The sequence below is a fragment of the Lagenorhynchus albirostris genome, chromosome 19 (assembly GCF_949774975.1).
Source record: "Lagenorhynchus albirostris chromosome 19, mLagAlb1.1, whole genome shotgun sequence".
In the NCBI taxonomy this organism is placed as follows: domain Eukaryota; kingdom Metazoa; phylum Chordata; class Mammalia; order Artiodactyla; family Delphinidae; genus Lagenorhynchus; species Lagenorhynchus albirostris.
The window spans coordinates 32518795-32536337 of record NC_083113.1 but is presented as its reverse complement, the minus strand read 5'-3'; the positions used below and the strand labels follow the sequence as shown (position 1 = coordinate 32536337).

General features: G+C 39.1%; 2 protein-coding genes across 2 annotated transcripts in view; one reads left to right on the top strand and one right to left on the bottom strand.

The window, feature by feature from the left end:
- Positions 1 to 1776: 1776 nt before the first annotated feature.
- LOC132509605 (large ribosomal subunit protein eL21-like) lies at positions 1777 to 2296 on the top strand. The gene has a single exon (XM_060130804.1). The coding sequence runs from the start codon at positions 1799 to 1801 to the stop codon at positions 2279 to 2281; it is 483 nt and encodes a 160-aa protein (XP_059986787.1). The 5' UTR covers positions 1777 to 1798; the 3' UTR covers positions 2282 to 2296.
- Positions 2297 to 8146: 5850 nt separating this feature from the next.
- CES5A (carboxylesterase 5A) overlaps positions 8147 to 17543 on the bottom strand; it is an 86172-nt gene continuing 76775 nt past the window's right edge. The window contains 4 exon segments of the mRNA XM_060129795.1: positions 8147 to 8362; positions 8981 to 9203; positions 9268 to 9314; positions 11257 to 11417. Of these exon segments, the coding sequence (XP_059985778.1) occupies positions 8147 to 8362; positions 8981 to 9203; positions 9268 to 9314; positions 11257 to 11417 (647 nt within the window).

Here is a 17543-nt window from a genome sequence, read left to right as displayed (position 1 = left end):
GTATAATTGCTTTACAATGGTGTGTTAGTTTCTGCTTTATAACAAAGTGAATCAGTTATACATATACATATGTTCCCATATCTCTTCCCTCTTACATCTCTCTCCCTCCCACCCTCCCTATCCCACCCCTCTAGGTGGTCACAAAGCACCGAGCTGATCTCCCTGTGCTATGCGGCTGCTTCCCACTAGCTATCTATTTTACGTTTGGTAGTGTATATATGTCCGCCCTGCACATTTATGGTCGAGCTTCCACACACCTTTGCTGGCCTTTATCCCCCCATCCATTCTTTAGGTCCCAATTTGAGACCCAACCCATCCATGGAGCACAGCAACTTCTTTGCCCAGGAATTCCTTTGTATTTGGACATAATCAAGTGACAGGTTTTTCTCTCCCCACTCCTCCCTTCCCAGGGAATAAAATGAGGTGCACACTTACAAACTTTTAGCAGAGCAGAAGGGCTATGGCAGGCTGGGTCAGTCTCAGCTGTGGGAAGGGGGTTCATCTTGTAGATTTGTTACCTGGGGCAGTGCCAGGCATGGCAGCTTCCCAGGTACAGGTCCTGAGCCCACCTTGCACCTTGTTCCACCTCTGCCAGGAGGGAAAACCCGTGACTTTCAGCCAAGACCAGAGGCTGAGAGGGAGAAGAATCGGGCTTTGAGGGTCACGCAGAAAGGTCCAGAGCCCAAAGGGCCACTGAGGCAAGAGTAGAAAGAACAGGTACACACAGGGGAAGGAACTACTTTCTGCCCATCTGAGGCAGGCTCCTAGGGACTTGATGGGAAAGTAGAAAAAACAGGAAAGAAAAAAACTGCTGGCCCCAAACTCTTTTCCGCCTGTGAGTCATTTCAGTCTTTTGAGGTAATGAACTGTACTTTTCCCCTTTCCAAATCTTACAGGGAAAAGGGACAATGATTAATGGTATAGGTTTGTAACTTAACTATTTTGTATGGTTTTCTTTTCCTTCTAAGTTCTAGGGTATCATATCACCTGCATCCCAGGATCCCTGAGGGAAGGGAATTTTTTTTCCCCTTTTACATTACTGACCTCTGCTGGATGAGAGGAAATTCACAGGCGAAGGCTGATTTGTCTCTAAAGTTTTGTTTGGGTTTGATTTAATTCAAATTCAAGATTGTTTGAAAAAAATAAAGGATTTTTCTGTAAATAAATAATTTTTAAAATTTACAACAAGAAAGTGTTAAATATTTTATGTTTTTACAATGATGAAAAAGCAGAAGTGATTGTGAAATACATGTACCTGTATTGTTGATGAGTGTGAAGTGATGTGACCCTATGGAATTGAATTTGTAGAACGTAAGGAGAGTAATTTTAAAAGGGCCCTTGGGGTGTCCCTGGTGGCGCAGTGGTTAAGAATCTGCCTGCCAATGCAGGGGACACAGGTTCGAGACCTGGTCCGGGAAGATCCCACATGCCATGGAGCAACTAAACCCTGTGCGCCACAACAACTCAGCCTGTGCTCTGGAGCCTGCGATCCACAACTACTGAAGCCCACGTGCCTAGAGTCCGTGCTCTGCAATAAGAGAAGCCACCGCAGTGAAAAGCCCACCCACTGCAATGAAGAGCAGCCCCCGCTCTCCGTAACTAGAGAAAGCCCAGGCACAGCAACGAAGACCCAACGCAGCCCAAAATAAATAAATTTATAAAAAATTAAAAAATCAAATCAAATCAAAGGGCCTTTGATCCAGTTGATCTTCTGCAAATCCAGAAGCCATAAGTAATTTTAAAAAGTAAAAGTACTCACCTTTTGGCCGGAACTGCCATCTTCCAGTAATTCTCCAAAATGACCAACACAAAGGGAAAGAGGAGGAACACCTGCTACGTGTTCTCTAGGCCTTTTAGAAAACATGGAGTTGTTCCTTTGGCCACATACATGCGAATCTACAAGAAAGGTGATACTGTAGATATCAAGGGAATGGGCACTGTTCAAAAAGGAATGCCCCACAAACGTTACCATGGTAAAACTGAGAGAGTCTACAATGTTACCCAGCATGCTGTTGGCATCATTATAAACAAACAAGTTAAGGGCAAGATTCTTACCAAGAGAATTAATGTGCCTATCGAGCATATTAAGCACTCTAAGAGCCGAGATAGCTTCCTGAAACCGGTGAAGGAAAATGGTCAGAAAAAGAAGGAAGCCAAAGAGAAAGGTACTTGGGGTCAACTGAAGCGCCAGCCTGCTCCACCCAGAGAAGCACACTTCATGAGAACCAACGGAAAGGAGCCTGAACTGTTGCAGCCCATTCCCTATGAATTCATGGCATGATGGGTGTGAAGAAAATAAAAGACCTGGACTGTAAAAAAAAAAAAAAAAGTAAAAAAGTAAAAGTACTCATTCCCAAAGTTACTCATCAAATTATGCCCATAAATATCCAGGAGCACACTATTGGCTAAAGAGATTGTGATATACCCACATCAGTCAGATATGAAAGCTGATTTTTTTCTTCTAGTTTTGTTGAGATACAATTGACATATAGCACTGCGTAAGTTGAAGGTGTACAGCATAATGATTTGACTTATATGTACCATGAAATGATGACCACAGTAAGTTTAGTGAACAGCCATCATCTCATACAGATACAAAATTAAAGAAACAGAAAACCTTTTTCTCCTTGTGATGAAAACTCTTAGAATTTACTCTCCTAACAACTTTCTTTGTAACATATGGCAGTGTTAATTATAGTTATTATGCTGTACATTATATCTCTAGTACTTATTTATCTGATAACTGGAAGTTTGTACCTTTTGACAACATTCATACAATTTCCCCTCCCTCACCCCTGCCTCTAGTAACCACAAATACAATCTCTTTTTATATAAGTTTGCTAGTTTTTGTTCACTCGTTTGTTTGTTTTTGAAGTATAATTGCCCTGCAACACTGTTAGCTCCTGTTACACAACATAGTGATCTGTTATCTCTATATATTTCAAAAAAAGCACCATGATAAGTCTAGTTACCATCTCTCACCATACAATAACACATAATTATTGACTATATTCCACACACTGGGTATTTCACATCATGACTCATTTTTTTACAGCTGGAAGTTTGTATTTCTTAATCTCCCTCCCCTATTTTTCTCTTCTCCCCAACCCCCTCTCCTCTGACAACCACCTGTTTGTTCTCTGCATCTACGACTATGTTCCTGTTTCATTGTTTGTTCATTTGTTTTGTGTTTTAGATTCCACATATAAGTGAAATCATGATATTTGTCTTTCTTTGTCTGACTTATTTTGCTTAGCGTAATAACCTCTAGGTCCATCCATATTGTCAAAAATGGCAAGATTTTATTCTTTTTTTATGGCTGAGTGTGTGTGTGTATATATATATATATATATATATATATATATATATATATATATATACACACACACACTCAGCCATACACACACACACACACACACACCCCCCACATCTTCTATGTCCATCTATTGATGGGCACTTAGATTGCTTCCATATCTTACCTATTGTAAATAATTCTGCAATGGACATAGGGATACATATACCTTTTCAAATTAATGTTTAGGTCTCCTTTGGAAAAATACCCAGGAGTAAAACTGGTGGATCATATGGCAGTTCTATTTTCATTTTTTTGAGAATTCTCCATACTGTTTTGCATAGTAACTGCACCAAATTTACATTCCCACCAACAATGCCAAGGGTTCCCTTTCCTCCACATCCCCAACACTTGCTATTTGTTGTCTTTTTGATGACAGCCATTCTAACAGGTGTGAGTGATATCTCATTGTGGTTTTGATTTTCATTTCCCTGATGATTAGTGATGCTGAACATCTTTTCATGTGCCTGTTGGCCTTTGTATATCTTCTTTGGAAAAATGTCTGTTCAGGTCCTCTGACCATTTTAAAATCAGGTTGTTTGTTTTATCGATGTTGAGTTCTGAGTTCTTTGTATATTTTGGATGTTAACCCCTTATCATATATATCATTTGCAAATATCTTCGCCCATTCAATAGATGGCCTTTTTGTTTTGTTGATAGCGTCCTTTGCTGTGTAAAACCTTTTTAGTTTGATGTAGCCCCATTTGTTTGTTTTGGCTTTTGTTTCCCTTACCTGGGGAGACAGATCCAAGAAAAAATATTGCTAAGACTGATGTCAAATACTGTACTGGCTATGTTTTCTTCTACAAATTTTATGGTTTCAGGTCCTACATTCAAGTCTTTAATCCATTTTGAATGTATTTTTGTATATGGTGTGAGAAAGCAGTCGTTTGATTCTTTTGCATGTTGCTGTCCAGTTTTCCCAGCACCATTTATTGAAGAGGCTGTCTTTACCCCATTAGATACTCTTGCTAACTTTGTCCTACATTAATTGGCCATATAAGTGTGAGTTCACTTCTGGACTCTCTCTTCTATTCCACTGATCTATGTGTCTTTGTGTGTGTGTGTGTGCGTGTGTGTATGCCAGTATCATACTGTTTCGATTACTGTGGCTTTGTACCAGAGTTTGAAATCAAGAAACATGATACCTCCAGTTTTGTTCTTCTTTCTCAATATTGTTTTGGCTATTCTGGGTCTTTTGTATTTCCATACAAATTTTGGAAATACTAGTTCTAGTTCTGTGAAAAATTCCATAGGTATATTGATAGGAATTGTGTTGAATCTGTAGATTGCCTTGGGTAGTAGGGTCATTTTAACAATGTCAATTTTTCCAATCCATGAACATGGTATATCTTTCCATTTGTTTGTGTAATGTTCAATTTTTTCATCAGTGTCTTACAGTTTTCTGAGTACACGTCTTTTATCACCTTAGTTAGACTTATTTCTAGGTATTTTATTCTTTTTGATGTGATTGTGAATGGAATCGTTTTCTAAATTTCTCTTTCTGGTAGCTCATTGCTAGTGTATAAAAACACAACAGATTTCTGTATATTAATTTTGTATCCTGCAATTTTACTGAATTCATTGATGAGTTCTAATTTTTTTTCAGTGGTGTCTTTAGGATTTTCTATATATAGTATCATGTCATCTGCAAACAGTAACAGTTTTACTTCTTTCTTCCAATCTGGATTCCTTTAATTTCTTTTTCTTTTCAAAGTTCTGTGGCTAAGACTTCCAGTACTAAGTTGAATAAAAGTGGTGAAAGTGGGCATCCTTATCTTGTTCCTGACCTTAGAGGAAATGCTTTCAGCTTTTCACTATTGAGTATGATGTTACCTGTGGGTTTGTCATATATGGCCTATATTATGTTGAGATTTGTTCCCTCTACATCCACTTTTTTGAGAGTTTTTATCATAAATGGATGTCCAAATTTGTCAAAAGATTTTTCTATATCTATTGAGATTATCATATGATTTTTAGTCTTCAATTTGTTGATGTGGTGTTTCACAGTGATCAATTTGCAGATATTGAACTATCCTTGCATGTCTGGCATAAATTCTGCTTGATCATGGTATATGTTCCTTTTAATGCATTGTTGAATTCAATTTGCTAATATTTTGTTAAGGAATTTGCACCTATGTTCATTAGTGATATTGACCTGCGATTTTCTTTTTTGTGATATCTTTGCCTGGTTTCAGTATCAGGGTGATGTTTGCCTTCTGTAATGAGTCTGACCCAGGTCATTTCAAATTCCTCCTTCTGCCCTGGTTCTCCAAGCATGTGAAATTTTGTGTGTGCCCTTAAGAACGGAGACTCTATTTTCTACAGCCCTCTGTCTCTCATGAAAGTTAGACCCACTGGCCTTCCAAGCCAAATGTTCTGGGGGCTCATCTTCCCAGTGCAGGACCCCTGGACTGGGGAGCCCAGTGTGGGGCTTTGACCCCTCCCTCTTGAGGGGAACCTCTGCAATTGTAATTATAATCCTGTTTGTGGGTTGCCTATGCAGGGGTATGGATCTTGACTATATGACATCTCTGCGCCTCCTACCCATCTCATTGTAGTTCCTTTTAAAATTATTATCTTTAATTATACAAGATCTTTTCTGCTAGTCTTCAGGACATTCTCATTGATAGTTTGTCTGTAAATAGGTGTAATTTAGGTGTGCCCATGAAAATAGGTGAAATTGGGATCTTCCTACTCTGCCATCTTGGCCATGCCCCATAAAAGCTGATTTTTTAAAGACCCTCTGGCAACTTGGAAAATACATATGACACATGCTTAAGGCTCAGCAGTTCTTATTCAGGGTGTGCACTGAACACGTAAAAACTGAAAATACAGAGTCCCAAGTCCTAGCCAAGAAGATTATGCCTAAGTTGGACTGGGTGTGGAAGGGCACTGGATTTTGGAAAAACCCTCCAAGTGTATCTTCTACTTATACCCCATATAAAATTCTAAATTAAATGAAAAAAACCTGGATGTCAACTGTCATTTTTTTTTTTTTTTTTTTTTTTGCGGTACATGGGCCTCTCACTGTTGTGGCCTCTCCCGTTGTGGAGCACAGGCTCCAGACGCACAGGCTCAGCGGCCATGGCTCACGGGCTTAGCCGCTCCATGGCATGTGGGATCTTCCCGGACCAGGGCATGAATCCGTGTCCTCTGCATCGGCAGGCAGACTCTCAACCATTGCGCCACCAGGGAAGCCCTCCAACTGTCATTTATATTTCAACTTTAATTTGATAAAACATTTAATTGCATGTGGACAGGAACAAGGAAGGAAGAGGGCCCTGTATCTGGATGAAGTGGATATATGCTCCCTCCTGCAAGGTACCAACCAAAATAAGAACCATATTTGATGACACTAGGACTGCAAGCAGTATATAAATAATGTGTAATTTCATTTAATATAATAATATTTAAAAATATGAGTTGAGTGATATTTTTCTAGCTGTTAGTTTTGCCAAATACCAATGTAGAAATTAGCCTTCTGCAGCTGCAGAGGCAACTGAATTTCCAGCTTGCTTGTATGCGGCTCAGTCCCTCTTTTAACAACCATAAAATGACCCGAACATCACTGACCCACAACTCTCAAAATCACCTAAACTAGAGATAATCCAACAGCTTTGGACCATCTGCTGAGGGAGGCAGGCAGCATGGCAGGAAGAGTCTTGTGCTGGAGAGACAAGAGACTCAAGGCCTGGTGTTGACTTGCTGCTAACTCACAAGTCATCTTGGGTGAGTCCCTTCCCCCTTGCAGATTACTGTAAAATGAGAGGTAAGGGGTCCAAACTTAAACACCTTCAGGGGGCAGGTAATACCAGTGAGTGAAATGGGCCAGGACAAAGACAATGGAGAATAGTGAAGACTGGGGAAAGTTGAGAGTTCATGCCTTTGTAAAGGGATAGCCACTCCTCAGCTCCTGCAGATTGTTTTATCAGGGTTGCTGAGAACAGTTATGAAGGTTGTGCACTGCACAAGGACACTATTTCAGAGGACATGTCATTCATATCATAGATGTAGATATTTTCTGTAGAGGGTTTTGAGGAAAGGATACCTTATAATTTGCACGAAGGTGTTATATGGGCTTTCAGAAGCCCTAGTTACCATGTGGGAATACAGTTCTAATGTTGCCGGATCTGTTGTTGTTGTTTTTGAGAAGCTGGAAATATGGCTTTTAATGTAAAATGTCCCTAATTTAAAATTAGGTGGAAACTAATTCCAAAACATATTTGACATTGTGTGAGCTAACCAAAACTCTTCTGGAGGTCAGATTCAGGCTATAAGTTGAAGATCTCTGACCCAGAAGAACTGTAAGTTACTGACACTTCAGAGACCCTCCTATTCTATGTACCTCGTGTAATTTTGAAGGAATCAGAAATAAATAGTAATTACCTGGGTAAATTGTATGGATGTAACAGGAATTATATGGATATAAAAAGTAAAAGTGCATCCTTTGAATGATGGTATGTATAACATTCTCCCTACTTATCATCTGGTTAACTTTAATTCATCCTTTCTTATTACAAATGTTATTTCTCCAGAGAGAGCTTCCTAAGACTTTCACCTCAATGAGGTTCCCCTCTTACACTTTCTTAAAACACCTTCCTTTACTAAATGAATTCTTCAACTTTGTATCTTAAGATAGTCACTTGTGTGAATGTTTGCTTACTGTCTGTTTGCTCACCATTTGATGGAGAGTATGTCTTTGTTAACTGTTGTAACCCCAGTAGGGCTATTGCTGTTACATATCAGGCACCCAATGTAGATTTATTGAATGATGGATTAGTCTCCACCCCATCAGTAAAACATCCCTTCTTCTTGGAAATCTCTGACTGAACTTGCTGCCTGGTGTTTGACTTCTGCATTCCAGAAATGGAGGACGTCTGTTTTCCATTTCTGAGCAGGGTCTCTGGTGTGTCCCTCTCCCCGACATAACTCCTGAGCCAGAGAAGAGAGCCAGTTCAAGGCAGTGATGTTCAGGACATCCATGCTTGGTTCGTGGCTAAAACCCACCTAGATGGGGGTTGGAGGACACATAATTCAGGTAACACACACCAAGACATGTTAGAAAGTTCACTTCATCTTGGATGCTGGGGTAGAGGGGGAGAGTTTTCAGCCCATAATTAAATTCTGCTCCCTGTACATATTTTGCATTCTTATTTTATTTTATATGAGTAACAAGATCATTATGATGCCAACTAATAGGCCAGCCCTCCTGCAGATTTATTGAAGAAATCTGGTAGCTTTCCAAGGCAAATTGCGTTGTTTTTTTTTTTTTGGGCCTCTCAGTGTTGTGGCCTCTCCCGTTGTGGAGCACAGGCTCCGGATGCGCAGGCTCAGCGGCCATGGCTCACGGGCTCAGCCGCTCCGCGGCATGTGGGATCTTCCCGGACCGGGGCATGAACCCATGTACCCTGCATAGGCAGGCGGACTCTCAACCACTGCGCCACAGGGAAGCCCCAAATTGCATTTTTTGACGTTGAAAATAATTCTTTAAGGATCATCCCCAAGTTCCCAAAACATCAGCTAAAGCAGTTGACTCCGTAAAGTAGCTAAACACAGATGAAGCTAATGATTGTGGGAGAAACCGCAGAAGGAGAAGGAAAACCAGAATCACACAAAGATAGGAGCAAAAGAGAAAATGAAAGGCAGGAGCAGAGAAAGGAAGGTTAAGAAAGAAAGAGAAGCAAGGAGCGTTCTGGAAGAGGACATCATCAGGGGGAGGGTGTCCGTCCAAAACTCCAGCTCCAGCTCTTTCAGTCTCTGTCCCACGCTCATGTTCAAGTCCAGCTGTAAGTATTCCTCGGTCTGATCGTAGGCCGGCCACAGGGGCAGGCCTTCCCCATTAGGATTCCTGGAAGTGAGAGATTTTCAGCCTCAAACACCTGGTTACGGAGGATGCTGGGAGGTTCACTTACCCATTCTGAGCAAAGTTAGCCCAATATAGCATCATGTTCCTGCTCAGCTGTTTCACCGCACTCATTGCGTATTTGCAGATACTGACTTGCCTGAAGAATCATGGTTCCAAATGGTGGAGGCTGAACACACATCTTCCCTGACCATCCAACACTCTTCCTGCCCTTTCCACGGCACTGCAAGTTCCTTGGGGACAGAGACACCTCTCTCTCTCGATCAATCAATCAATTATTGTACTTCTTTATTTGAAAATGTAACACTGCTTAAAGCACAAAGTTCAAAATGCAGGAAGTATATCTAATGAAAGTAAGTTTCTCCATCTCTTCCCTCTAGTCACCCAGTTACCAGCCTCAGAGGCAACCATTGTTACCACATTCTTGAGGGAACTTCCGAAGGAGTCTAGACGTGCATGAGGGTTTAAGCAGACACTTTTAACACACTTGATGCTACAGTGGACACACATTATACATCTTTCTCTTTCACTAAAATTGTATCCAGGAGTTAGTTCCATATTGCTGCCTATAAACCTTCCATTTACTGTTCTTTGTTGCTCTATAAATATACAATACATAAATATATATATGTAAGTATATAATTCATGTATCCAGTACTGTATTGATGGGTCTTGACATTTTTTTCAATCTTTTGCTCGTAAAAGCAATGTTTTAGTGTGTGTTTGTGTGTGTATATTTTTGCACATGTGGAAGTCTAATTGCATAAAAAATTCCAGAAGTTGAATTGCTGGGCTAAAAACTACACGCATTTTAAATTTTGATAGAGTTTTCCATTGACATATGAGGTTATCAATTTTCCCCCACCTGCTCAAATACATTATGTAAAATGTTCTTCTCAACCTTGATCTATGAAAAATGAGTCCTTGGTCAAGGTTAGTTTTTAATCCTCTTTGCTCTGAGCGAGGTTGAATGGATTTTTATGTTTAAAAGCCACATGTTTCCCTTTCCATAAACTATTTATATCTGTTAACCAGTTTTTGACTGGGTTGTGTTTTTCTCATTGATTTTATGAGTTCTTTAGATACCAAGGAATTTAACCCTTTGATACATACATATGTTGTTCATTTTTTCCATTTTTGAGAGTCCATGTGCCCATCACATAGTACAGGTTCAGTGATGGTTACTGAGTAATAATAATAGTAATATTTCTTAAGCACTCACCATATGATTTATGAGAATTGTTTCATTTAATCCTTATGACAACCTAGGAGGTAGTTCTGTTAGTATTGGCATTATAAGATAAGAAAGAATAAATAAAACAATGAACAAACCGCACTGCACAGACACACTCTAGAGGAGAGGTTCTGTCCTTTTCACGGAGAGGCTAGCATGAACTGGTTAAGAGCCTACACTGTGCAATTTTTTAACTAAATAGTTTAGTCATAACTCCTGTGTGTAGTTCTTATGGTTTTTTAAATTTTGATCACCTCATCTGATTGGCTTATTATTTTAGGCACTGAACAGGTCATAAATTCAGGAATAAATGAGCTAACCTCACCAGAAACAGTTCACAAGCATTTACATTAGATCACCTGGATCCAGACAACTTTCAGCTGCAATTATGAAAAATGTGGTTCTTGCCTTTGAAAGCCCTGAGTGGTAGCCTCACGGGAGCTCTGGGAAGGGCAGGGAGGGTGAGACCAGATGTCAAAGAGAAGGAAGTAAGTGGGTTTTTTTTTTTTTCAAAAAAAATCAGATTGCATGAGTGCCCCCAAGTGCCCACCCCTATAGGCTTTAGTCCAGAGAAAAACACTCATCAAGCAAATGTTGGCCCCTCTTTTTCATGGCCTCTTTTTCTAAAACTACGAGTGGAGACATTCTCCAGCGAAAGGTTGTGTCTGTAAACCACCATGCCGGTCCTCCCAGCCCCTGCATAGTGTTGCGGTTGGTGAGGCTTCGCGCTAACAATGGAGATTCTCATCTTCTCCCCAACTCGTCCCAAGCTCGTGCTCCTGCAAGAGCAGGAGCCCCTGAAGCCAGTTTCTTACCAGACATGACAATGTCGCCCTTCAGGAAGGCACGTCCAAAGACAAAGCGGATTTCATCAGTGTGATCAGCTTTGACAAAAGGTGGCTTCTTATCCTTTAAGCACTGGGGCCGATGCTGAAACTCATAGAAGTAGACAGGTGCACCAGCATCTGCAGAAAGGTAGGAAGGGTTTGTGGCAGGCATGCATGCAGGGGGCAGTAGGGGCTGGCCCTGCATTTCCGTCCATCTAGTCTGGGATCCACAGACTCGTGGGTGGAACAGCCCAGAGACAATGTGAGGCTAGTGTTTCCTGCTACAGTGGCCCTCGTGCCCCTGGAGACAGAACTCACTACCCCTCAGGGTGGCCTGAGAGGGCAACAGTACTACATCTCAAAAAAAAACCCTTTATACTGATCCGAGATCTACCTCCTTGTGACTTCCTTTGTTTGACCCTGGTTCAACTGTCTGGGGAAAACAGAACAAAATTATTTCCTGCTACCAAGATGCTCTGCTGCATCCTATGTTTCTTCACCTCTCTTCTAAAGGTCTTTGCTCTGTAATTTCCCCTCTTTCTCTGCATCATCAGTTTTTCTCTATTGGATCATCACCATCAGTAGCAAACATGCTTACAAAGTCTCTCATTAAAGCACACACACGTGTGCACACACATATGCACACACATATGGGCACACACACACAGAAGCACACACAAACATATCAATACATACTCTTGGTCTCAACTTCCCCTCCAGTTACTGCCTTATTTCTCTAAATTCCTTCTAGCAAGCCTTACAGTGAAGTTGCCTTATTATCTCTGCTTCCTTTCCTCTCATTTTCTCTTTTAATAGAAGTATCATGTATGGACCATAAAAAGCACAGATTTTAAGTGTACATTTTGATGAGTTTTTACAAATGCATGCACGTTCATGTAAACACCACCCCAAGCAGGATACAGAGCATTTCCATCACCCCAGAAGTTCCCTTGTATCTCCTTCTAGTCACTCTACCAAGAGAAAACCAAAGTTTTTATTCCTATCACAATTGATTAATTTTGCTTGTTCTTGAACTCTGTATGGAATAACACAAAATGTACTCTTTTGTATCCGGCTTCTTTTGCTCAGCATAATGCTTTTGAGGTTCATCCATGTTTTGCCTGTATCAGTAATTGACTCCTAATCACCAAGTAGTAAGCTACTGCATGAATATACCATAAATTACTTATCCATTCATCTGACGATAGACATTTTGGGCTCTTTCCAATTTTGGGCTATTAGGATTAAAGCTGCTGTGGATATCCATATACAAGTCTTTTCTGTGGTTGAGTAACAGGGTAGGTCTATAAGAAACTTACAGTTTTCCAGGGTGATTGTAACCACTTCACATTCCCACCAGAAGTTCTGAACATTCCACATCCTTGGCAATACTTTTTGGTATATGGTTTGAGTTTTTAATATTAGCCATTTTAGCAGGTGTAAATGGTTGCCTCATTTTGGTTTCATTTTGCATTTCCCTGATGACAATGTCAAGCACCTTTTCATGTGCATTTTGCTTTCATTCATCCTCTTTAGTGAAGTGTCTTTTCAAGCCTTTTACACATTTGTAATTGGATTATTTGTCTTTTCACTACTGAACTGTAAGAGTTCTTCTATTCTGGATATGATTTTTTGGTCAGATTTGTATTGTGAATATTTTCTTCCAGTTTGTGGCTTGCTTTTGCATTTTCTTCACAGTAATTTTTAAAAATCCACCAACATAAAAGTCAGCATTTTAACAATTTCAAAGTGTATAATTCAGTGGCTTTTAGTACGTGCAGAATTTTGTGCAACCATCACCACTATCTAGGTCCAGAACATTTTCATCACCTCAGACAGAAACCCAGACCCATTCAAGCAGTCATTCCCTCACTCACCCCTCCCCTTACCCTTGGGAATTTTATGGTGCTATAGATTTGCCTACTCTGGACATTTCACATAAATAGAATCACACAACATATAGCCTTTTATGGGCTTCTTCCACTTAGCAGTTTTTCCAGGGTTCATCCGTATTGTAGCACGTATCAATATTTCATGGCTAAATTATAATCCATTGTATATATATATACCACCTTTTGTTTATCTATTCACCAATTATGGACATTTGGGTTGTTACTTCTTTTTGGTTACAATAAGGCTGCTATGAACACTCATGTAAGATTTTTGTTTGACCACCTATTTTAAAAAAATTTTTATTGGAGTATAGTTGCTTAGGAGTGTATTTGCTGGGTTGTTGATACTTCTACGTTTAACTTTTTGAGGAACAGCCGAACTGTTTTCTACAACGGGTGCACCATTTTACATTCCCATCAGCAGTATATGAGTGTTCCAATTTCTCCACATTCTCAACAACATGTTATTTTCTGGATTTGTTGTTGTTGATTTTTGTTTGTTTGCTTATTGTAGCTACTCTAGTGGATGTGAAGTGGTATCTCGTAGTTATGATGTTCATTTCTTTAATAACAAATGATGTTGATCATCTTTTCATGTGCTTATTAGCCATTTGTATATCTTCTTTGGAAAAATGTCCATTCAATCCTTTGCCCACTTTTTATTTGAGTTGTTTGGGCCTTTTGTTTGTTTGTTTGTTTACTTGTAAGAGTTCTTTATATATTCTGAATAATAGACCCTTATCAGATATATGATTTGCAAATATTTTCTCCCATTCTGTGGGTTGTCTTTTCACTTTCTTTATATTGTCCTTTAATGCACAATAATTTTTAATTTTGATAAAGTCCAATTTTTTTCTTTTTTGTTTATATTTTTGGTGTTATATCTAAGAATCCATTGCCAAATCTGAGGTCATAGAAATGTACCCTGTTTTCTTCTAAGAGGTTTACAGTTTCACCTCTTACATTTAGGTCTCTGATCCATTTTGAGTTAATTATTTTTTTAACATCTTTATTGGAGTATAATTGCTTTACAATGGTGTGTTAGTTTCTGCTTTATAACAAAGTGAATCAGCTATACATACACATATATTCCCATATCTCCTTCCTCTTGTGTCTCCCTCCCACCCTCCCTATCCCACCGTTCTAGATGGTCACAAAGCACCGAGCTGATCTCCCTGTGCTATGCTGCTGCTTCCCACTAGCTATCTATTTTACATTTTGTAGTATATATAAGTCCATGCCATACTCTCACTTCGTCCCAGCTTACCCTTCCCCCTCCCCATGTCCTCAAGTCCATTCTCTATGTCTGTGTCTTTATTCCTGTCCTGCCCCTAGGTTCTTCAGAACCATTTTTTTTAGATTCCATATATATGTTTTAGCATACGGTATTTGTTTTTCTCTTTCTGACTTAACTTCACTCTGTATGACAGTCTCTACGTCCATCCACCTCACTACAAATAACCATTTTGAGTTAATTTTTGATTATGGTGTGAGGGTAGGGTTCAATTTCCTTCTTTTGCATGTGTTATTCAGTTGTCCCAGCAGAATTTGTTGAAAAGACTATTTTTTCCCCATTGAATAGTCTTGGCAGCCTTGTGTAAATCAATTGACCATAGATATATATAGGTTTATTTCTGGACATTGATCTGTTTGTCTATTCTTATGCCAGTAGCACACCACCTTGACTACCATTGCCTTGTAGTGAGTTTTAAAATCAGTAAATATGAGTCTTCCAGCTTTGTTCTTTTTCTAGATTATTTTGGCTATTCTGGGTCCCCTGAAATTCCATATGAATTTTAGGATCAGCTTGTCCATTTCTGCAAAAAAGGAAGTCAGAATTTTGATGGGAATTGCATTAAATTTGGGAGTATTGCCATCTTAAATCTAAATCTTCCAAACCATTTATTCTTTCATTTCTTTCAGCAATGTTTTATAATTTTCAGTGCATGTATCTTGTACCTCCTTGGTTATATTAATTTCTAAGTAATTTATTCTTTTTGATGCTAATGCTATTCTAAATGAAGTTGTTCTCTTAATTTCATTTTTTGATTGTTCACTGCTAGTGTGTAGAAATAAAACTGACTTTTGTATGCTGATCTTGTATCCTGAAACTTTGAATTTATTAACTCTCATGTTTTTTTGTAGATTCTTTAGAATTTTCTACACATAATATCATGCCATCTGTGAATAGAGACAGTTTTGCTTCTTTCTTTCCAATTTAGATTCCTTTTAATTTGTCCTCGCTAGAACTTGAATAGAAATGGTGGGAGGAAACATCTTTATCTTGTTCCTGATCTTAGGGAAAGATTTCAGTCTTTCACCATTAAGTAAGATATCAGCTGTGGGTTTTTCACATAAGTCCTTTATCAGTTTGAACAAGGTCCTGTGTATTCTTAGTTTGTTGAGTGTCTTTATCATGAATTTGTGTTGAATTTTGTCAAATGCTTTTTCTGCATCTAATAAGATAATTGTGTGTTTTTTCCTGTATTCTATTAATAAGGTATATTATATTGATTGATTTTCATATATTGAACCATGCTTATATTCCTGGGATAAATCCCAATTGATTATGGTATACAATCCTTTTAATATGCTAGATTCAGTAGCTAGGATTTTGTTGAGGATTTTTGCAACTAGGCTCATATGGGATATTGGTCTATAGTTTTCTTTTCTTGTGATGTCTTTGTCTGGCTTTACTATCAGGGTACTACTGGTCTCACAGGACGAGTTACGAAGTATTCCCTCCTCTTTCACTTTTTTGAAAGGGTTGAGAAGGATTGGTTTTAATTCTTCTTTAAATGTTTGCTAGAATTCACCAGTGAAGACAACTGGTCCTGGGATTTCCTTTGTTGGTAGGGTTTTGCTTACTGATTCAATAATTTCTTTTGTCATAGGTATATTCAGACTTTCTATTTCTTCTTGAATTGGTTTTTGTAGTTTTTGTGTTTCTAGGAATTTCTCAATTTCATCTACCTAATTTGTTGCCATACACCTGTTCATAATAATCCTTTTTATTTCTGTAACGTCTGTAGTAATGCATCCACTTTCATTTCTAATTTGAGTCTTCTTTCTTTCTTGGTCAGTCTGATTAAAAGTTTGTCAATTTCGTTGTTTTTCTTTTTTTTCAGTAAACACTCTTTTATTCTTATTTTTTAAATTAATTAACTTACTTTTATCTTTGGCTACATTGGGTCTTTATTGCTGCACGCAGGCTTTCTCTAGCTGTGGCAGCGAGCAAGGGATACTCTTCGTTGTGGTGCGTGGGCTTTTCATTGTGGTGGCTTCTCATTGCAGAGCATGGGCTCCAGGTGTGCAGGCTTCAGTAGTTGTGGCACATGGGCTTAGCTGCTCCACAGCACGTGGGATCTTCCTGGACCAGGGATCAAACCTGTGTCCCCTGCATTGGCAGGCAGATTCTTAACCACTGTGCCACCAGGGAAGTCTCTGTTGTTTTTCAAAGAACCAAATTTTATATTCATCCATTCTCTCTATTGATTTTATACTCTATTTCATTTATCTCTGCTCTTATCTTTATTATATTCTTCCTTCTGGTTGGATTTACTTTGCTCTTATTTTTCTAGTTACTTAAGTTGGAAGGTTGGGTTATTGATTTGAGATCGTTTTTGCTTTTTTTTTTTTTTAAGATGTTAGGGGTAGGAGTTTATTATTTATTTATTTTTATTTTTGCAGTGTTGGGTCTTCATTTCTGTGCGAGGGCTATCTCTAGTTGTGGCAAGCGGGGGCCACTCTTCATCGTGGTGCGCAGGCCTCTCACTATCGTGGCCTCTCTTGTTGGGGAGCACAGGCTCCAGACACGCAGGCTCAGTAGTTGTGGCTCATGGGCCCAGTTGCTCCATGGCACGTGGGATCCTCCCAGACCAGGGCTCGAACCCGTGTCCCCTGCATTAGCAGGCATATTCTCAACCACTGTGCCACCAGGGAACCCCTTTTTTGCTTTTTAATGTATGCACTTACAGCTATAAATTTCTCTCTAAGCACTGCTTTCACCATGCCCCATAAGTTTCAGAATCTTGTGGTTTTGTTTTCATTCATCTCAAAGTATGTTCTGATTTTCCCTGTGATTTCTTCTTTGACCTATTGATTATTTAAGAGTTTGTTGTTTAAAAACTATTTTGTAGCAAAGCACACTATCAACAAAATAATAAGGCAATCCACAGAATGGGAGAAAATGTTTGCAAATCATTTATCTGATAAAAGATTAATATATCTAGAGTATGTAAAGAACTCCTAAAACTCAGTAACAACAACACAAAAACCAGCTAAATTCAAAAATAGGCAAAGAACTTGAATAAACATTTCTCCAAAGAATATATACAAATGGGTAATAAGCACATTAAAAGATATTCGATAT

Coding starts and splice junctions, on each gene's coding strand:
- LOC132509605 (XM_060130804.1), top strand. CDS start 1,799: ATGACCAACACAAAGGGAAAGAGGAGGAACACCTGCTACGTGTTCTCT.